The following is a 22,500-nucleotide window of genomic DNA, read 5'->3' on the forward strand; positions in this document are numbered from 1 at the left end:
ATGTTTACACACTGCACAAAGGTACTCAAATGAGGCTGAGTCGACCTAGGGGAGGCCCAGGACCAGTTCAGATAATCGTCACCGGTGTTTGTGGCCGTGATTCGAACCCAGGTCGCCAGCTTCGTAGCATTTAATCGCCACGCTGCTGCTCCGCACGGAGCGGTCGCGGCCACGCGCACAACACGTGCCCACACAGACAACCCGTGCCCACACTCACGTGTTTGTGTTTGAGCAGGGCCCGTACCTCGCCGAGTGGCACTGCCCGCCCTGGACAAGCTGTGCGATGCCCACAAGCAGAGGCACCACACCAGTGCGGTGAGGAGCCACGCCGCACCGCACCGCCGAATGTGTGCGCGTGTGACTGCGCGTGTGTACGAGCATGCGCGCGACTGCGCGCCTGTGACTGTGCGCGTGAGCAGGTGAAGACACGTGCGTACGTGCGCTACGATGTATTTGGCGCCAACTCCGCGCTGGACTCGACAGCGCCGCTGGCCGGGCCCGAGGCTCAGAGCAGCCTCCTGCTCGACTTCACCTGGAGCCGCGTGGCCCAGCTGGGCCAGCCTCCGCCAGCCGACGCTACGGGGACCCTGGTGAGTGGGGGACTCGGTGAGGGTCCAGGCCCTGGTGAGGCTGTGTCGCGCGTTGACATCGTCCCAGCCTCATTTGGGTTGGGTTGTGTGTGTGGGGAGCGAGTGGTGTAGCGGTTAGCGCGCTGCGCCATGAATCCGGCGGCCCGACTTCGATTCCCGCTCACGGCCAACACAAGTGACGATTATCTGAACCGGTCTTGGGCCTCCCCGAGGTCGACTTGGCCTCAAATGAGTACTTGGTGCAGTGTGTGAACATCGTCACTGGAGAGACAAAGGTGGCTGGACATGTTGCTGGCCACCCACCCCCTCGTGTGCCGTGCCGGCCTTCACAGATGCTCGCTAACAGCACTTGCCCCTACAGTCTGTTAAGGCTATAAGGGGCATCTTTGTCTTTGTATAGCGGCAACCAGAGCTTGATTCCTGCCCACGGCCAACACCAGCGACGGATTATAATCTGAACCTTTTCCATTTGGTTGGGTTAGACTCAAATGAGTACCTGGTGCGGGGTGTTAAACATCAGCACTGGGGAGACAAAGGCCGCCGGGCGTCGTGGTCCTTGCCACACCACCCCCTCGTAGGCGCTCGCCGCAGCACTTGTCCCAACAGCCTGTGTGGGCTACACGGGGTGGGTGGGATCTTTGTCTTTTGTGTGTGTGTGCGGTGCGCAGCTTCTGCGCGTGGAGCCCGGCGACCCACGGAGCCCGGCCTTCTCTCTCTACCGCGAGCTCGACTTCCTGCTGGTGCGTGTGCGGTGGTGGTCATCAACAACAACAATACTCACAACAATACAAACATCGTCAACAACAACAATATTTATAGCGTGGTCGCAACACCGGTGACGATTATCTGAACCGGTCCTGGGTCTCCCCTAGATCGACTCAGCCTCAAATGAGTTACCTGGTGGGGTGTGTGAACATCGCCCGCTCGTGCGCCGTGCCGGCCTTCATGGATGCTCGCTAACAGCACTTGCCCCATGAGTCTGTTCAGGCTACACGGGGATCTTTGCCTTCGGTAGCGTAGTGGGGAGCGCACTGCGCTACGAACCCGGCGACCCGAGTTTGATTCCCGCTCGCGGCCAACACGAGTGACGATTAGTTTAACTGGTCCCGAGCCTCCCCTAGGTCAACTCGGCGTTAAATGAGTACCTGGTGCCGGTGTTTAAACCTCGTATACTCGGGAAACAAAGGTGACTGGGCATGGTGCTGATCACACACCCCGGCCTTCATAGGTACTCGCTAACAGCGCTCGTCCCAAAAGTCCGCTAAAGGCTATACGGGGGATCTTTGTGGGAGGCAGTGTGAGAGCGGTGGCACAGTGGTTAGCACAGTGCTACGTATGAGAATGTGTGTGTCCGAGTCTCTGCGTGATTGTGTGTGGGTACCCCTGTGAGCGAGGACGTCAATACGTCGGTACCCCTGTGAGTGAGGGACCCTGTGAGTGAGGACCCCTGTGTGTGCGCGTACCCCTGTGTGTGCGTACCCCTGTGAGTGAGGACCCCTATGAGCGGGTGCCCCTGTGTGTGTGTGTGGGCTAGGCCCTGGCGCGAGGCCTGCGCACGGGGGAGATGGAGTGGCCCGAGGTGCTGGAGGCGCGGCCTGCGAGCGAAATCGTGGGCTCGCTGCTCGAAGGTCAATACAACAATACTAACATCGTCAACAACAACAATACTTACATCGTCATCAACAACAACAATACTAACATTGCCAATAACAACAATACTAACATCGTCATCAACAACAATACTAACATCGCCAACAACAACAACAATACTAACATCGTCATCAGCCATAACAATACTAACATCGCCAACAACAACAACAATACTAACATCGCCAACAACAACAATACTAACATCGTCATCAGCCATAACAATACTAACATCGCCAACAACAACAATACTAACATCGTCATCAGCAACAACAATAACAACAATGTCTAACATCGTTATAAGCAACATCACGAACAACATAATCACGCAGCGATAGATCAACAAAACACCTATGCTAATATACGTCAACAACAACACCACCACTACTAACAACACCGACACCATCGCTTTAAACATCCACACCACCAATCATCGACAGCAACACCTCAACTGCTGCTGATAACACGAGCTTCAAAATCAGCACCATCACTACAACCACCACCATTATTACCGCCACCACTGCCATCACCACAACCGCCACCACCGCCATCACCACAACTGCCACCATCATCACCGACACCACCGCCACCACCGCCATCACCACAACCGCCACCACCACAACCGCCACCACCACAACCGCCAACACCACAATCATCACCGACACCACCACCATCACCACAACCGCCATCACCACAACCGCCACCACCACAATCATCACCGACACCACTGCCACCACAACCTCCACCACCACAGTCATCACCGACACCACCGCCACCTCTGCCATCACCACAACCGCCATCACCACAACCTCCACCACCACAATCATCACCGACACCACCGCCACCTCTGCCATCACCACACCCGCCAGTAGCCGCCACTCACCGCGAGGTGGCGCTGGTGTCACGGCCCAGCGCCTGGCCTGCACCTGCCCAAGTGATGTTAGGGCAGGGAGGGTGCGGGTGTCAGGTCCACGTGCACATCCATTACACCCATCACAACAACAACAACAACCGCCATTCGCCACTAAGTGGCGGTGACGTCACCACGATGCTTGTGCCAGGCCAAGTCCGGCAAAACAACCTCCTACCTCCTCGCGGTGCCGGACGGGCAACACTGTCGTGGGCAGTGCTGTGGGGGGAGGGCCAATGCCCATTGGCCTCTCCCCTCATGGCGTCTGTGTCCACCACAGTGGCTAAACGGGGGCTCTGGACGGGTGCGAGGGGCTGGTAACCCCTCCACCTTCGATTAACCACCAGTAAACTACACCCATCACACACCCACCTACACACACACAGACACCCTCCTCTACACACACACCCACCTACACACAGTCCCTCCCTCCTGTACACACACACACCTACACACACACACAGACACCCTGCAAAACCCACACACCCACCTAAACACAGACCCTCCCTCCTGTACACACACACCCACCTACACACACACAGACAACCTCCTATACCCACACACCCACCTACACACACACCCTCCCTCCTGTACACACAACAACAACCGCCATTCGCCACTAAGTGGCGGTGACGTCACCACGATGCTTGTGCCAGGCCAAGTGCACCTTGAGGCCACGTGAAGTGTCGAACGCCCGCTGGCAGGAGGTCACGGGGCAGACCCAGGTGCCACGGGTCGACTGACCGAGATGACCGAGATGACTGGCTGATGCACCACCTGTGCCCCCTACTGTACCAACTTGCTGTGCTTTATCAACCCGGCGCTCCGCTCGTTGTTGTGAGCGTCGCTCCTCCGCCCTCCGTTGTTGTTGGAGGGCGACTGCCTCCAACTGCCCAGTAGCGTCCTTCACGAGCCTCCTCCACTGAGGCCGATCTTGACACCGCTGGTACCAGTCATCGGCAAGTCCACTTAGCTCCACGTCCTCCTGTACCACATCACTCCATCTCTTCTCCAGCCCGTGCCGCGCCCGTCTAGCTCCCTCGATCCGGCCGAACAAAAGCTGTTTAGGCATGCGGTGGCTGGGCATGCGGGCTACATGACCCAGCCAACGCAGCCTTGCCTGCCGGAGGAGCTCACTGATGGGACTTTGCCCAGATCTTTCAAGGACTTGTGAGCTCCTCACACAATCCAGCCTGGTTAAACCCAGGATGGATCGTAGGCAGGCCAGCCTAAATGTTTCCAACCGGCGAAGATGCTCCACTAGGGGGGTCCACGTTTCGCAAGCGTAGAGAAGGGAGGGAATGACCGTGGCCGAGAAGACCTGAAGTTTCGTGCGGAGCGACAGACCAGGTAGCTTCCACACAGCGTTACGCAACCGATGAAAAGATATTGCCGCTCGACTGATTCGGAGTGAGACCTCTGCTGATAAACTGGAGCCGGTCATAAGCACACTGCCCAGGTATGGGAAACTCTCCACTCTCTCCACAACTGCCCCATCACCAATTGGGAGTTGTGGGGGTGGAGTGTCCGATGGTACAAAATACCCAGGCAGGTGCTTAGTTTTGGTGGGGCTGATGGTAAGGCCCCACCTCTTAGTGGCACGCTCCAGTCTCAGCAGCAGCGTCTCCAACTCCTCTTCTGAATGAGCAGCTATTACCAAATCATCGGCATACATAACGTGATTGACCAATAGGGAGCCATCCCTTGATCGCACCCGGGCATCGATCAGCCTCCCATTATATCTGTACCAAATGGAAATTCCCCCGGTACAGCTATGGAAGGCTTCACGAACTACGCGGTCAAAATAGATGTTAAATAATGTGGGAGCCAGAGGACATCCCTGTCGCACCCCAAGGTGTACAGGGAAAGGCTCCGACTCCCGGCCATGTAGTTTTACCCGGGCCCGCTCACCATCATGAAGGTCCTTAATGATCGTGAGCAGAGGGTCAGGGACTCCGAAAGCACGAAGAACAACCCAGAGCCCAGGCCTACTGATGGTATCTTAGGCCTTGCCCAGGTCAATAAAGCAGAGATGTAGGTCTTGTTGGAATTCCCTACACCTCTGCTGTAGCAGACGGACATAAAATTTAGCATCTGTGCAGGACCTCCCTTTCCTGAAACCGCATTGGGGCTCCGCAAGCCTCTCCTCAGCGTGCCTAGCAAGGCGATGTTGAATAATCCTTGCCAGGACCTTTCCCGGCACACTGAGGAGTGAGATGCCCCTGTAGTTGTTACAGTCTGTGCAGTTCCCCTTCTTAAAGAGGGGGACTACCAGGGCATCCTTCCAATCCTGCGGAACCCGTCCAGTGGTCCAGACTGTTATGATGTAATGTAGGGCAGTTTATGCACAAACACCACCCTCTCTAAGCATTTCGCTTGGGAGATCATCTCTGCCCGGTGCCTTTCCTGGTCTCAGACTCTGGATCGCCTTTAGTACTTCCTCAACAGATGGCACCTCAGCCAGCCACTCATAGGGGGTGACTTGTTCCAATATTTGAGGCACCGCAGCCTCAGCAGGGTCAACCCCACTTTGTGCCATGATGTTTTCCTGGCTGAGGTATTTTCCCTCCCCCCAGGACCTCAGAAATGCTCAGCAAATCTGCAAACCTGTTCCTGGGGGTCGGAGATTGGATCACCGTTTTTCCCCTAATAATGGTAATAGGTGTGGCGCTGCAGGTTATTTTTTTGATGGAGTTGAATAGTGATTTGTGATCGCGGGCCACTGAGGCAGAATCTATCTCCTCAGCAACCCGTGACCACCACCCATCTTTGCAGCGCCTCACGGCTGTCCGAACCTTCGAGCGAAGGCTGCGGTAAGCCACCTCATTCTCTGACGTGGGATGCTGTAGATGATTAGAGTGGGCCTGTCGCTTTTTCTAAATCATTCTGAACACCTCCTCTGTCAGCCAGGGTCTCTGGGGAGGTCTGAACTGCGTACCCAAAGCAGCCATTGCAGCTGTATGAGTCACAGTCCTAAACCTCGCCCATTTACCCTCGACATCAGGAGGAGTGGGGGACGATGCCGACCCCAGCCGCAAGCGATGATGAAATTCTCGCTTGCAACTTTCATCAGCTAACTGAGACCAGGCCACCTTAGGTTGGAATGGGGTCCTGGGTGTACACCCACCAACGGCGTGGAAGAATGGCAGGCGCATCTTACAGATAACTAGTCGATGGTCAGAGGGCAGATCAGCTCCACGGTTGGTCCTGGTGTCAAGGACATGGGCTCGCATCCGCTGGTCCGTCACTATGTAGTCCAGCAGATGTTCTTGTTTGGACCCGGCATGCATTCATGATGTGTGGATGCGCTGATGCCAGAACAGCGTGTTGGTAATTACAAGCCCATGGGCTGCACACACACCCACCTAAACACACACACACAGAAACCCTCCTATACCCACACAACGACCTACACACACACACACACCCTCCTCTACACATGCACCAACCTACACACACACATACACCCTTCTGTACACACACCCATGACACACCCTCACACGAAGACAAAGATCCAATGTAGCCTATGAACACACGCACACACCCATCTATACACACACACACCCAATGCACCACCGCACAAACCCTCTTGTACATACACGCCCATTACACACACCCACCTACACACACACACACCCATTACGCACCTGCACACCCACCTATTAACACACATCCATTACGCGCGTACACACACCAATTACACACACACACAACAACCACCATGTGACGTCGCCATGGGGCTCGTGCCAGACTAGGTGCACTGTGAGGGCACGTAAATCGCCGAGGGTTCGCTGGCAGGAGTTCACGGGACGGACGTGTGTAACAATCGGCACTGGGGAGACAAAGGCGGCCGGTGCGCGCGTGGCCTTGTGCACACAACCACCCCCTCGTAGGCGCATCGTGCCGACAGTTCGTACGCGCTGCTCGCCCACGGCACCTGCCGCGTAGGCTACACGGGGGACCTTCTTCACGGTCACAACCGCGGGGTGGTCGCTGCGAGCGACGCCGTCGGCCGAGAGGCTCGCGCGCCGGTCAGTGGGGGGGGGGCTGACCGTGCCTCCCACTCCACCGTCGGCGTCGCGAGCAGAGAAGCGCGGAGGAGAGAGCGGTGGGCGAAGTGGGTGAGCCGCAGGGCGCCGGGGGGACGTCGGTGACGTCTCTCCCGGCCGAACCCAGTTTGACGGAGGCAGGGGAATGAACCCCCTTCCCTCTCTCTCCCATCCACCCCCTCGGGGAGCATAAACAACGACGGGCAGTTACTATGACTTGCCACACACACACATCATACCACTACCACCACCACACCGTCACGCCACACACACACCACCACACCCACACGCCATACACAGCACAACACTGATACACTGCACTGATACACCACACAAACCATCACACCATCACACCACCACATCGTCATGCCATAAACCCACCCACCATACGCACCACACTGACACACTACACACACCACCACACACCCGCCCACCATACACAGCACCACACTGACACACCACACAAACCATCACACCACCACACACACCACCACACCAGTCATGCCACACACCCACCCACCACACTGACACACCACACAAACCATCACACAACCCCACATCCACCACACATAGCACCACACTGACACACCACACAAACAATCACACCACCACACATCCACCGCACACACCACCACACCGTCATGCCACACACCCACCCACCATACGCACCACACTGACACACTACACACACCACCACACACCCACCCACCACACACAGCACCACACTGACACACCACACAAACCATCACACCATCAAGCCACCACACACCCACCCATCACACCCCTCAGACACACCACACACCCCGCCACACACCCACCACACCCCCAATTACAACAACCGCCATTCGCCACTAAGTGGCGGTGACGTCACCACGCACCTTGAGGCCACATGAAGTGTCGAACGCCCGCCGGCAGGAGGTCACGGGGCAGACCCAGATGCCACAGGTCGACTGACTGAGACGACTGGCTGATACACCACCTGTGCCCCCTACTGTGCCAACTTGCTGTGCTTTAGCCACCCGGCGCTCCGCTCATTGTTGTGAGCATCGCTCCTTCGCCCTCCGTTGTTGTTGGAGGGCGACTGCCTCCAACTGCCCAGTAGCGTCCTTCACGAGCCTCCTCCACAGAGGCCGGTCTTGACACCGCTGGTACCAGTCATTGGCAAGTCCACTCAGCTCCACGTCCTCCTGTACCACATCACTCAATCTCTCCACCCCCCATACACACCAACACACCACACAAACCACCACACCACCACACCACCACACGCCCACCCACCACACCCCCCATACACACCACCACACCAACACACCACATAAACTACCACACCGTCACACAACACACCCACCCACCACACTGACACACCACACCCAACACATGCACACTACCATTATTTACTATTTTACATTTTTCCAGGTAAGGCCCACTGAGCTATGTAACTCTTTTTCAGAAGCGACCTGGCCACAAATGACAGCTCAACGAAGTGGCTTGTCACGTGGACATTAATAGCAGCCAAATGTTGATTCTAAATGTGGAGGGAAAACCCAGAGGTCCTGGAGAAAATCAACACGACCACGGGGAAAACATGCAAACTCCAAGTATACATGCGTAGCGTCGGGATCTAACCCATAACCTCCTGTATATCTGGCAAGGTAGTTAACATTTCGCCCCACACACCTGTACACACTGCACTCGCCCATATACACATCAGATACACCTACGCACATACACCACGTACCACCACCCCACGCGCACGAATACACTATGCTCCATTGTCCTCATCCTTAACACTCCCCCACACACACACACGGTCACACATATCCCCACATATCCCCGCACCGCCCTACACACAAATACCCCCGTGTAGCCTTTGAGGCCGAGCATCTCCGAAGGCCGACGCGGCACACGAGAGGGTGGATGGCCAGCACCACCCCCCCCGGCCGCCTTTGTCTTCCCAGTGCACATTTAAGGCTGAGTCCACCGCAGCAGAGGCCCAGGACCGGTTCAGATATCCTCCGCTGTTATCCTGGAGGGGAATCGGAACGCGTGTCGCCGGGTTCGTAGCGTGGTGCGCGAATCGCTGCGCCACCGCTCCTTGCACACGGACACCCGTGCACAACCACCCACTTTACCGTGGTGGGGGGGTGGCGGTTCCCGTGCGTGAACCCCGTTGACCCTCGGTTGCCTGCCGCCTCTCTCCTCGTTCGCAGAGATGAAGAGCGGCCAGAACTTCCCACAGACCCCGGAGGTGACGGAGGAGGTAACGCGCTTACGGTACCGCAGCACACTCCGCGTTGGGGGGGCGTCGTACGCTCGCAGTTGTGTGTGCGCGTGTACCCTTGGTGTGCGTGTACCTGTGTGTGTGTACCCTTGGTGTGCGTGTACCTGTGTGCGTGTACCTGTGTGCGTGTACCTGTGTGCGTGTACCCTTGGTGTGCGTGTACCTGTGTGCGTGTACCTGTGTGCGTGTACCTGTGTGCGTGTACCTGTGTGCGTGTACCTGTGTGCGTGTACCTGTGTGTGTGTACCCTTGGTGTGCGTGTACCTGTGTGCGTGTACCTGTGTGCGTGTACCTGTGTGCGTGTACCTGTGTGCGTGTACCCTTGGTGTGCGTGTACCCTTGGTGTGCGTGTACCTGTGTGCGTGTACCCTTGGTGTGCGTGTACCTGTGTGCGTGTACCTGTGTGCGTGTACCTGTGTGTGTGTACCTGTGTGTGTGTACCTGTGTGCGTGTACCCTTGGTGTGCGTGTACCTGTGTGCGTGTACCTGTGTGCGTGTACCTGTGTGCGTGTACCCTTGGTGTGTGTGTACCTGTGTGCGTGTACCTGTGTGCGTGTACCTGTGTGCGTGTACCTGTGTGCGTGTACCCTTGGTGTGCGTGTACCTGTGTGCGTGTACCTGTGTGCGTGTACCTGTGTGCGTGTACCCTTGGTGTGCGTGTACCTGTGTGCGTGTACCTGTGTGCGTGTACCCTTGGTGTGCGTGTACCTGTGTGCGTGTACCTGTGTGCGTGTACCATTGGTGTGCGTGTACCTGTGTGCGTGTACCTGTGTGCGTGTACCATTGGTGTGCGTGTACCTGTGTGCGTGTACCTGTGTGCGTGTACCTGTGTGCGTGTACCTGTGTGCGTGTACCATTGGTGTGCGTGTACCTGTGTGCGTGTACCTGTGTGCGTGTACCTGTGTGCGTGTACCATTGGTGTGCGTGTACCCTAGGTGTGTGTGCGCGTGTGGGCGGTCCTCCCGCCAGCGCGCTTTCGACACTTCACGTGGCCTCAGTGCACCTAGCATGGCACAGGCGCCGTGGTGACGTCGCCGCCACTTAGTGGTGAACGCCGGTCGTTGTTGTGTTCGGCGGTGTGGGGAGTGGTGGCGCAGCGGTTAGGGCACCGCGCTACGGTACCCAGCCAGCCGAGTTCGATTCCCGCTCGCAGCCAACACCGGTGGAGATTATCTGAAGCGGGCCTGGGGCTCCACTAGGTTGACTCGGCCTCAAATGAGTACCCAGTGTGGGCTGTAAACATCAGCACTGGGGAGACAAAGGCGGCCATGCGTGGTGCCAGCCACACCTCCCGCTTGTGAGCCGTGCCCTGCGTCAGTGTGTAACCCAGCTAAATTTATATTTATAAAAAGAGGGAAATTTGTGAAAATGTGTGTCCGAATTGTTTAGTGTACTTCCCGACATGCAACAAAATTTGGCATGTGTGTAGCTTCCAGACTGTACACAATACAAAAAGTATAAAAATAGACTTTTGTATTTTGCAAGTGAGCAGGTGACGTCACATCCGTGATCCGTGATGTCACCCGCATGCGGCAGCGTCACGCAGTGTGCCTGCTGGCGTCACGCACCCCCCCGCCCCCACCCTCCGCGTAGGCCGTGTGTTAATCCAAGACAAGAATCCAAGTCTCGGGCGAAGCCGGGTAGTAAAGCTCGTGATTATATAAAGCAGAGGGCAGCCTCACAGCAAGTTGGTCCTGGGTTCGATTCCCGTCACAGATGCTTTGCCGAGTTGTACGTTCTCTCCCCCTGTTCTGTGTGGGTTTCGTCCGGGTTCTCCGCTTTCCTCCTCCCATAGCTAAACCCACAAGCCCAGTGGAACTGGTGGGCTTGGGAAAATCACATTCCCGAATGGTAAAAAAAATAAATCACTCAAATCGGGATTCATATTCTTGGTTCTTTCGGTAAAATCACGTAGAAGGGAAGTAATAAAATAATTTTAAAAAACAATAAAATAATTCTCACGACGTTTCGGCCACAAGCAAGCAGCCGTCCTCAGGTGAAGAACAGGTCTGTCAGAAAGACAGCGTCTGAATGGGTCTGTCTTTCTGACAGACCTGTTCTTCACCTGAGGAAGGCTGCTTGCGTTGTGGCCGAAACGTCGTGAGAATTATTTTATTATGTTTTATTTTTATTATTTTATTACTTCCCTTCTACGTGACTTTACCCAAAGAACCAAGAAGATGAATCCCTGCAGTCACGAAAGCTTTAAATCGAAATCAAATCGGGATCTCGCACAACAGCGACATCGCCCCCCTTCCTGCGGAAACTCGACAGCAACCCTCCCGACAAAGACACCTGAGAGCGGAATCGTGGTAAATAATAATAATCATGAAGGTGCCCTACCGATCGCGATCTCACGAGCGATGAGGAGTGGTGGCTGCGTGGTCAGGAGCGGTGATGGCATCGACCCCCCCTCCCCACCCACCCCAACGCGTGCCCGCGTGTCGTTTCCACGGCGATGAATCAGGAGTCGCGGGGGGGCAGCACCTCGGTGGACGCCATCATCCTGGCGTCTGCCGTGCCCAAGCGCAGCGACCTCGATTTCACCGAGCAGCTCTGGGTCAAGGTCAAGTCCGGTACGTGACCCCTGACTCCTGAACCCTGGCGGCCGGCAAACTGTACGACGCTGGTTGAGTGGCGCTGGAGGTAAATCTGGGTGGAATGGTCTCGTGCTGCCCAGAGCGATGTGGGTGGGAGTGTGCGTGAGTGTGCGCGTGTGTGAGTGTGCGCGCGTGTGTGAGTGTGCGCGCGTGTGTGAGTGTGCGCGCGTGTGTGAGTGTGCGCGCGTGTGTGAGTGTGCGCGCGTGTGAGTGCGCGCGTGTGTGAGTGTGCGCGTGAGTGTGCGCGTGTGAGTGTGCGCGTGAGTGTGTGAGTGTGCGCGTGTGTGAGTGTGCGCGTGTGTGAGTGTGTGTATGTGAGTGCACGCGTGTGTGAGTGTGCGCATGTGAGCGTGTGTGTATGTGAGTGTGCGTCTTGAGTGTGGAGCCAGCCACATGTCCAGCCACCGAATGCCCAAGCGGGCTTACGTTTGACTGGATAGATGGCGCTAAATGGGCACGGCATGGTCTCGAGAAGAGATGGAGCTGATGGGGTACAGGAGGATTTGAAGTGGACTTCCCGATGGCCGTTACCAGCGGTGCCAAGATCGACCTCTGGAGGAGGCTCTTGAAGAATGCTACCGGGCAGTTAGAGGCATTTGCCCGCCAACAACCACGGAGGGCTGGGGAGCAACGTTCACAACAACGAGCGGAGCGCCCGGCGGATAACACGCAGCGAAATGGCACAGTAGGATGCACAGGTGGTGCATCCGCAAGTCATCTCAGTCAGTCAACCCACGGCAGCTGGGTCTGTTCCGTGACCTCCTGTGCCAGTGAGCCTTCGACGCTTTATGTGCCCTCAAGGTGCACCTAGCCTGGCACGAGCACCGGTGGTGATGTCACCACCACGTACTGGCGAAACAACGGCTGTTGCTGTTGTACTGAACAAAAGAATGATGGGTGGGAGTGGGAACGCGGTGGCGAGGTGTGGGAAGCTGCAGGTCCCAGGCTTTTGTGGGCTCGCCTCCCCCGTCAGTGGGAGGCGTGGAATGGTGGCGGTGGTGTGGAGGCTTCCGCCCCCACTGGAGATGACCATCAGTGGTGGGACACAGGCAAGGCTGATGAGTCGGATGCCTCCTGTGCCTTCTATGCGTGTTTGTTATGTGTGTGTGATGCGTGTATGCTACGGCCTGTGATGTATTTGTGCGCGTGTCTCCATGCGTGCGTGTGCCACAGCCATGTCTGGCTACTCCGACTTGGTCAAGTGCCTCCGCCTGGTCCTGCAGAGCCTGGAGCGCGGCGACATCCAGCCGTGGGTCAGTCGCCCCCCCCCCTCTGCCTCTGTCTCTCGCACAAGGACAAAGATCCCCCGTGTAGCCTTCAACAAGCTCTCGGGGCAAGTGGAGTTAGCGATTAGCAGCACCTGTAGAGGCCGGCGCGGCACGCAAGGGTGTGCGTGGACAGCACCACGCCCAGCCTTTGTCTCCCCAGTGATGTTTACACACCGCGTCAGGTACTCGTACAAGGCCGAATCGGCTAGTTCGGATATGCATCACTGGTGTTGGCTGTGAGCAGGAATTGAACTCGTGGATGCACGGTTCGTAGCGCAGTGCGCTAAACAGCCGCGGCACCAACCCCCCCATCACTAACACACGCATACAACAGCTGCCTTTTTGCCACTAATTGGCAGTGATGTCACCACAGCGCTTGTGCCAGGCTAGGTGCACGTTGTGGCCACGTGAAGTGTGGAAGGCTCGCTGACACAGGAGGTCACGGGACAGACCCAGGTGCCGTGGGTTGACTGAGCTGACCGACAGATGCACCGCCTGTGCTTCCTACTAGCCACTCGCACGCTGTCGCTCACACGCTTTCACTCGCACATACGCGATCACCCTTGACCCCTGCTGCTGCCCCCCCTTGACCCCTGCTGCACCCCGTGACCTCTGCTGACCTCCGCCCCCCCCCCCCAGACTCACCGCGACAGCGCGAGCCAGCTGAGCCGCGTGGTGCGGCGCTCTCTGGAGAGTGGCGGCGGCATCGGCGGCGCCGCGACGGCGGCGGCGGCGGTGGAGCCGGTGACGCTGGCGGGCCTGGCGCCCGTGCAGCTGCTGCTGGAGATCGGCCTGGAGAAGCTGCGCCGTGACTACATCCACTACTTCCTCGGTAGAACCGCGGCCAGCGCCACACCGCCGATCGCCGCGTGCGTCCACCCGCTCGCTCCTTGCGGGGCTCTCAGTGGCGTGGCGTTAGGCGGTGTCTCTGCTGCCGCTGCTGCAGCAGCCGCTGCTGCTGCTGCTGCTTCCGCTGCTGCTGCCACCGCTGCTGCTGCTGCTGCTACTGCTGCTGCTGCCGCTGCTGCTGCTGCTGTCTCTGCTGCCGCCGCTGCTGCTGCTGCTGCTGCTGCTGCCGCTGCTGCTGCTGCTGCTGCTGCTGCCGCTGCTGCTGCTGCTGCTGCTGCCGCTGCTGCTGCTGCTGTCTCTGCTGCCGCTGCTGCTGCTGCTGCCGCTGCTGCTGCTGTGCGTGACGCCAATCGAATGGTTTGCAGGTCGCGTCTGAGCGATACGGACGTTGTGGCGCTAATGCCAGTCACACTCTGTGTAGGTTTTAGCTGTGGGAGGGAACCCATGCAGAGCAGGGGGAGAACGTACAAACGCTGCACCCGTCGCGTGTGACTCAAGTTGGGGAAAGTGCTTTTGGCGAGCTCCCGTGAAGGCCGGCACGGCGCCCGAGGGTATGGGTGGGGGAAACCTTGGAGGAGCGCCGAAGTCGTCTCTCCGAGTCTGTGTTGTCTCGGCGAGTAATGTCTGTCTCTTTCTCTCTCTCTCTCCGTGTTCGCAGGACAAGAGCTGACCACTCTCAACTACCTGGTGCGTCGACATAGACAACAACAAACGACAACAACACTTTGGTCCGTTCCGATTGTGCCATGGTTATGCCACGCCTGTCAACCCGTGCGGTTTACCCCGGACAAGGAAATCGAGTTTTCAGGTCCATACGGCGGACAGCCGTTTCAATACGGCCCAAAGAAAATTAGTTTTTGTTTGTTGTTTCTTCCTCGTGATGGGACTTTGTGTAGGATGAACGTTGAGATTTATAAGGGCACCACGGGGTGACCAATACGGTCTGAGTTGGTCTGTAATAAGGAAGGAAGCACTGATAAGGGGTTGACAGGTACGTAGCTTACCGTGCTAACCAGAGGTGCTTTGATGATGCGTGCTGATGATGCTGATGATACTGCTGATGATGATGCTGATGATGATGCTGATGATGATGATGCTGCTGCTGATGATGGTGCCTCTGCTGGTGCAGGAGCACTATGTGTCGGGCTGGGGCGACGTGCAGGGCCAGGTGCAGCGGCTGCACCAGCTGCACCACGCGCTGGAACTGGTGGCCACCTACCGCTCCGTGCTGCACCCGCCGCACGAGCAGCTCTTCTCCCTCACCACGTGCGTGACGCACCCTCACCTACACTCACTCACTCACTCACCCTCACTCACTCACCCTCACCCACACCCACCCTCACTCACACCCACCCTCACTCACCCACACTCACCCACACTCACCCTCACTCACCCACCTTCACTCAGCCTCACTCACCCTCACTCACCCTCACTCACCCACACCCACCCACCCTCACTCACCCTCACTCAGCCTCACTCACCCTCACCCACACTCACCCCACACCCACCCTCACCCACACTCACCCACCTTCACTCAGCCTCACCCACCCTCACTCAGCCTCACTCACCCTCACTCACCCACACTCACTCACCCTCACTCACCCTCACTCACCCTCACTCAGCCTCACTCACCCACACTCACCCTCACCCACACCCACCCTCACTCACCCTCACTCACCCTCACCCACCCTCACTCACCTTCACTCAGCCTCACTCACCCTCACTCACTCACCCTCACTCACCCTCACTCACCCTCACCCACCCTCACTCAGCCTCACTCACCCTCACCCTTACTCACCCTCACTCACCCACACCCACCCTCACTCACCCTCACTCACCCTCGCCCACACTCACCCTCACTCACCCTCACTCACTCAGCCTCACTCACCCTCACTCAGCCTCACTCACCCTCACTCACCCACACCCACCCTCACTCACCCTCACTCACCCTCGCTCACCCTCGCCCACACTCACCCTCACTCACCCTCACTCACTCACCCTCACTCACCCTCACCCACACTCACCCTCACTCACCCTCACTCACCCTTACTCACCCTCACTCACTCACCCTCACTCACACTCACCCACACTCACCCACACTCACCCTCACTCACCCTCACTCACCCTCACTCACTCACCCTCACTAACCCTCGCCCACACTCACCCACACTCACCCTCACTCACCCACCTTCACTCAGCCTCACTCACCCTCACTCACCCTCACTCACCCTCACTCAGCCTCAATCACCCTCACCCTTACTCACCCTCACTCACCCTCACTCACCCTCACTCACTCACCCTCACTCACCCTCGCCCACACTCACCCACACTCACCCACACTCACCCTCACTCACCCACCTTCACTCAGCCTCACTCACCCTCACTCACCCTCACTCAGCCTCACTCACCGTCACCCTTACTCACTCTCACTCACCCTCACTCAGCCTCACTCAGCCTCACTCAGCCTCACTCACTCACCCTCACTCAGCCTCACTCACCCACACCCACCCTCACTCACCCTCACTCACCCTCACTCAGCCTCACTCACCCTCACTCAGCCTCACTCACCCACACCCACCCTCACTCACCCACCTTCACTCACCCTCACTCACCCTCACTCACCCTCACTCAGCCTCACTCAGCCTCACTCAGCCTCACTCACTCACCCTCACTCAGCCTCACTCACCCACACCCACCCTCACTCACCCTCACTCACCCTCACTCAGCCTCACTCACCCTCACTCAGCCTCACTCACCCACACCCACCCTCACTCACCCACCTTCACTCACCCTCACTCACCCTCACTCACTCACCCACACTCACCCTCACTCAGCCTCACTCAGCCTCACTCACCCACCCTCACTCACTCACCCTCACTCACCCTCACTCACCCTCACTCACCCACCCTCACTCACTCCCTCACTCACTCACCCTCACCCACCCTCACTCACCCTCACTCAGCCTCACTCACCCACACTCACCCTCACTCATCCTCACTCACCCTCACTCACCCTCACTCACTCTCACTCCCTCACTCACTCACCCTCACTCACTCACCCACACCCACCCTCACTCACTCACCCTCACTCACTCACCCACACCCACCCTCACTCACCCCACCCGACCCACTCATCCTCACTCACCCACACTAACTCACTCACCCACCCTCACTCACCCACACCCACCCACCCTCACTCACCCACACCCACCCACCCTCACCCTCACTCACCCTCACTCACTCACTCACCCTTACTCACCCACCCTCACTCACACTCACTCACCCTCACTCACCCACACCCACCCTCACTCACCCACACCCCACCCTCACTCACCACACCCACCCTCACTCACCCACCCTCACCCACTCACCCTCACCCACACTAACTCCCTCACCCACCCTCACTCACCCTCTCCCTCACTCACTCACACTCACTCACCCTCACTCACCCACACCCACCCTCACTCACCCACACCCACCCTCACTCACCCTCACTCACCCTCACTCACCCTCACTCAGCCTCACTCAGCCTCACTCACTCACCCTCACTCACCCTCACTCAGCCTCACTCACCCTCACTCACCCTCACTCAGCCTCACTCACCCTCACTCAGCCTCACTCACCCACACCCACCCTCACTCACCCACCTTCACTCACCCTCACTCACCCTCACTCACTCACCCACACTCACCCTCACTCAGCCTCACTCAGCCTCACTCACCCACCCTCACTCACTCCCTCACTCACTCACCCTCACCCACCCTCACTCACCCTCACTCAGCCTCACTCACCCACACTCACCCTCACTCACCCTCACTCACCCTCACTCACCCTCACTCACTCTCACTCACCCTCACTCACTCACCCTCACTCACTCACCCACACCCACCCTCACTCACTCACCCTCACTCACTCACCCACACCCACCCTCACTCACCCACCCGACCCACTCATCCTCACTCACCCACACTAACTCACTCACCCACCCTCACTCACCCACACCCACCCACCCTCACCCTCACTCACCCTCACTCACTCACTCACCCTTACTCACCCACCCTCACTCACCCACACCCACCCTCACTCACCCACACCCACCCTCACTCACCCACCCTCACCCACTCACCCTCACCCACACTAACTCACTCACCCACCCTCACTCACCCTCTCCCTCACTCACTCACCCACACCCACCCACCCTCACCCACCCTCCCTCACCCTCACTCACCCTCACTCACCCTCACTCACTCACTCACCCTTACTCACCCTCACCCACCCTCACTCACACTCACTCACCCTCACTCACCCACACCCACCCTCACTCACCCACACCCACCCTCACCCACTCACCCTCACCCACCCTCACTCACACTCACTCACCCTCACTCACCCACACCCACCCTCACTCACCCACACCCACCCTCACTCACCCACCCTCACCCACTCACCCACCCTCACTCACCCACACCCACTCACCCTCACTCACCCACCCTCACTCACCCTCACCCACCCTCACCTAACCTCACCCACCCTCACCTACCCACAGCCACCCTCACTCACCCTCACTCACCCTCACCCACCCATCCTCACCCACCCACCCACCCTCACCCACCCACCCTCACCCACCCTCACTCACCCTTACTCGCTCTCACCCACCCTCACTCACCCTCAACCACCTGCCCTCACTTACTCACTCTCACTCGCCCTCACTCGCTCACCCGCCCTCACCTCCCCTCATTCACCCTCACCCGCCCTCACTCACCTGACCTCATCTGACCTGTCCCTCCATGCCCATCACCTGCTCTCCTTGACCCCGCAAGTGCTGACCTGCCCCTCAACTGTCCTCCCCGTGCCCCCCATCCTCCGTGCCCCCCTGTGCCCCCCCCCGTGTCCCCCTGTGCCCCCCCCCCTCCCCGTGCCCAGGATGGTTCTGCAGTATTACCGTGACCACGCGCTGGACCCCGTGCGCTGCTTCCACCTCGCGATCAACCCCTCCACCGTGCGCCAGCTGCTGCACGCGTGAGCAGCCACGCTCACCACCCACGCTCACCACGCTCACCACCCACGCTCACCACCCACGCTCACCACTCACACTCACCACTCACACTCATCACCCACGCTCACCACCCACGCTCGCCAGCACTCGCAACCACTCGACACATTCACCCACACCCACACTCACACTCCCCCACGCTCACCAACGCTCACCCATGCTCGCCGCCACTCACCAATGCTATCAACGCTCTTTAGCACTCACTGACACACGCTCTGCCACTCAGCAATTCTCAAATAACATGCGCCAACATTCACCATCTTTCACCAACATATACTCCTATGACTACCACTCCCCACCACTCCCCATGCCTCTACCACTCCCCACCACTCCCCATCCCTCTACCACTACCCTCACAACACTACCACACACCACCAAAGTGCACCTAGCCTGGCACATGCGCCGTGGTGACGTCACTGCCACTTAGTGGCGAAAGGCGGCCGTTGTTATTGTTGTTGTTGTGGTGCAGAATGAAAGTGATGCTCGCAACAGCGAGCGGAGCGCCGGATGGCTACAAACAAAAAACTAAAACATGAACAAGAAAACATCTTAAAGTGACTATGTGACTACGCGCAAACAGAAATATCTAGGAAAAAACTGCAAAGTCTTCCACAGTGGTTGGGCACAGGCGGTGCAGCTGCCGGTCATCTCGCTCGGTCAGCCCCATGGCACTTGGGGTCTGACCTGTGACCTCCAGCACCTAGCCTGGCACAGCAGTCAACCCATGGCACCTGGGTCTATCCCGCGACCTTCTGTCAGCAGCCCATAGCCTTCGACAATTCAAATGGTCGGCCTCTAAGTGCACCTAGCGCGGCACGTGCGCCGTGGCGATGTCGCCCCCGCTGAATTGGCGGCCGTTGCCGGCGTTGTAGCTGTTGTTGTTGTTGCCGCTGTCGTTGTTGTTGTCATCGTTGCGGCGAGCGTCTCGTCACGTGGCTTGTGCGACGTGTCGTCCGTCTGCATGGCCGTGTGACGTCGTCAACGGATGCTCCGGAGCAGTGAGCAACCAGTGGTGTGGCGCGTGGTGGTGGCGAGCGGCCAGGGCGCTGGGGAGGCCCGCAGCGTGTGGATGATGTCGACCAAGCCGCCCAGCAAACACCACGCTGGTACGGCCGACGGCCCCCTCCCCCCCGCCGGCCACCTCCTCCCACGCACCGGCGTTCGGCTCTTTTGCGTGTCATTCCAGCTGTGTTGTTGTGTTGTTGCGTTGTGTTGTTGTGTTGTGTGTTATTGCAGCTGTGTTGTTGTGTTGCGTGTTATCCCAGCTGTGTTGTTCCGTTGTGTTGTTGTGTGTCATTCCAGCTGTGTTGTTGCGTTGTGTCATTCCGGCAGTGTTGTTGTGTTGCGTGTCATCCCAGCTGTGTTGCGTTGTGTTGTGTGTCATTCCGTGGCGTCGTCGTTCTGGCAGCGACGCTGATGCCCGCTGCTGCTGCTGCTACTGCTGCTACTACTGCTGCTGCTACTGCTGCTGCTGCATTCTCCCTGCTGCAGACGCTGGCCTGGGGACCGGCGAGGAGAGCGAAGAGCCGCACTGCTACGTCACGCACTTCGGGTGCACGCACGTCCTGTTCTCATAGCTCTCCCTCCCAAACACTCGGCTCCTCCCACAAACAGCTGTCTCCTCCCACAAACACCTGGCTCCTCCCACAAACAGCTGTCTCCTCCCACAAACACCTGGCTCTTCCCACAAACACCTGGCTCTTCCCACAAACACCTGGCTCTTCCCACAAACACTCGGCTCCTCCCACAAACACTCGCCTTCCTCTCAAAAACTCGGCCCCTCCCGCAAACACCCGACCCCTCCCACAAACACTCGGCCCCTCCCACAAACACTCGGCTCCTCCCACAAACACTCGCCTTCCTCTCAAAAACTCGGCCCCTCCCGCAAACACCCGACCCCTTCCACAAACACTCGGCCCCTCTGAAACACCCGGCTCCTCCCACAAACACTCGCCTTCCTCTGAAACACCCGGCCCCTCCTACAAACACCTGGCCCCTCCCACAAACACCTGACCCCTCCCACAAACACCCAGCTCCTCCCACAAACACCCAGCCCCTCCTACAAACAGCTGGCTCCTCCCACAAACACCTGGCTCCTCTCACAAATACTTGGCTCCTCCTACAAACACTTGGCTCCTCCCACAAACACTGGGTTTCTCTTACCTTAAACACTCGTGATTAAACTGGGTTCCCCAGTGTAAATTTAATTACTTCACTTAAATACACAGAAACCCACAGACTCGCACACAAACCTATAGACTCGTACAGAGACCCACAGACTCACATACATCCACAGGTCTACACAGAGACCCATAGTTTCACATACATCCACAGGTTTACACAGAAACCCACAGACTCGCACACAAACCTATAGACTCGTACAGAGACCCACAGACTCACATACATCCACAGGTCTACACAGAGACCCATAGTTTCACATACATCCACAGGTTTACACAGAAACCCACAGACTCGCACACAAACCTATAGACTCGTACAGAGACCCACAGACTCACATACATCCACAGGTCTACACAGAGACCCACAGACTCGCACACAAACCGATAGACTCATACAGACACCCATAGGCTCACATACATCCACAGGTCTACACAGAGACCCATAGGCTCAATATGCATGCACATGTACTCGATGGTCTCGGCACATTAACAAACGACTGCACGTGGAACGACGCCATCTCGTTAAATGCGGTTTTGCACTTAGATTTTGTTGAATTCCAGCGTTGGGAATTAAAATATCGATATATCGCATTCGACCATCACGCGAAGAATGTTCCTCTCTGTGGTTCGAGAAGTGCTGCCCCCCCCCCCCCCCCCGACTGCGTAGGCCAGAGGGTCGCTTGATGACGGGATCTCAGATGTAGCTCTGGGATGTCCGCTTCCGTGGGCTCCGTTCCCCAACGCGGGGGGGAGGGGGGTTGTGTGGCGCTGCCCTGCGAGGTCGGAATGGAAAAGATCCCTCGCAGACTTTTCTGAATGACTCCTGAATTAAAATCTCTGTGAATTAAATATTTAATCCCACGGGCGCGGAGAGATGTTCTGATCCAGACGGGAGGTCACACGAACCTCCGCGTTTGACGTAGCGGCCAATGTCCATTAAAACTGATTTGCACGGGATGGTGATGTGCGCGTGTTTTGGTGAAGTATGCAGTGCCGGATTAAGCTAGTGCGGGGCCTGTAGCATATGTACAAAAAAAATTGAACCACAAATACTAAAACACAAATTTGTAACTT

General features: G+C 57.6%; 1 protein-coding gene across 1 annotated transcript in view; it reads left to right on the top strand.

Moving 5' to 3' along the window:
* Positions 1 to 22,017, top strand: part of LOC133341487 (protein zwilch homolog) — a 44,147-nt gene extending 22,130 nt beyond the window's left edge. The window contains exons 10-22 of the mRNA XM_061550207.1: positions 236 to 315; positions 420 to 590; positions 1,259 to 1,330; positions 2,125 to 2,218; positions 9,407 to 9,470; positions 11,945 to 12,053; positions 13,251 to 13,330; positions 13,985 to 14,177; positions 14,853 to 14,881; positions 15,324 to 15,460; positions 19,117 to 19,212; positions 20,246 to 20,352; positions 20,738 to 22,017. Coding sequence (XP_061406191.1) covers positions 236 to 315; positions 420 to 590; positions 1,259 to 1,330; positions 2,125 to 2,218; positions 9,407 to 9,470; positions 11,945 to 12,053; positions 13,251 to 13,330; positions 13,985 to 14,177; positions 14,853 to 14,881; positions 15,324 to 15,460; positions 19,117 to 19,212; positions 20,246 to 20,352; positions 20,738 to 20,823 — 1,318 coding nt within the window. The 3' untranslated portion in view covers positions 20,824 to 22,017. The remainder of the gene's footprint in view (positions 1 to 235; positions 316 to 419; positions 591 to 1,258; positions 1,331 to 2,124; positions 2,219 to 9,406; positions 9,471 to 11,944; positions 12,054 to 13,250; positions 13,331 to 13,984; positions 14,178 to 14,852; positions 14,882 to 15,323; positions 15,461 to 19,116; positions 19,213 to 20,245; positions 20,353 to 20,737) is intronic.
* The last annotated feature ends 483 nt before the right edge of the window (positions 22,018 to 22,500 follow it).

Source organism: Lethenteron reissneri, chromosome 1 (assembly GCF_015708825.2).
Source record: "Lethenteron reissneri isolate LAM-NWPU_2019-01 chromosome 1, ASM1570882v1, whole genome shotgun sequence".
Lineage (NCBI taxonomy): Eukaryota > Metazoa > Chordata > Hyperoartia > Petromyzontiformes > Petromyzontidae > Lethenteron > Lethenteron reissneri.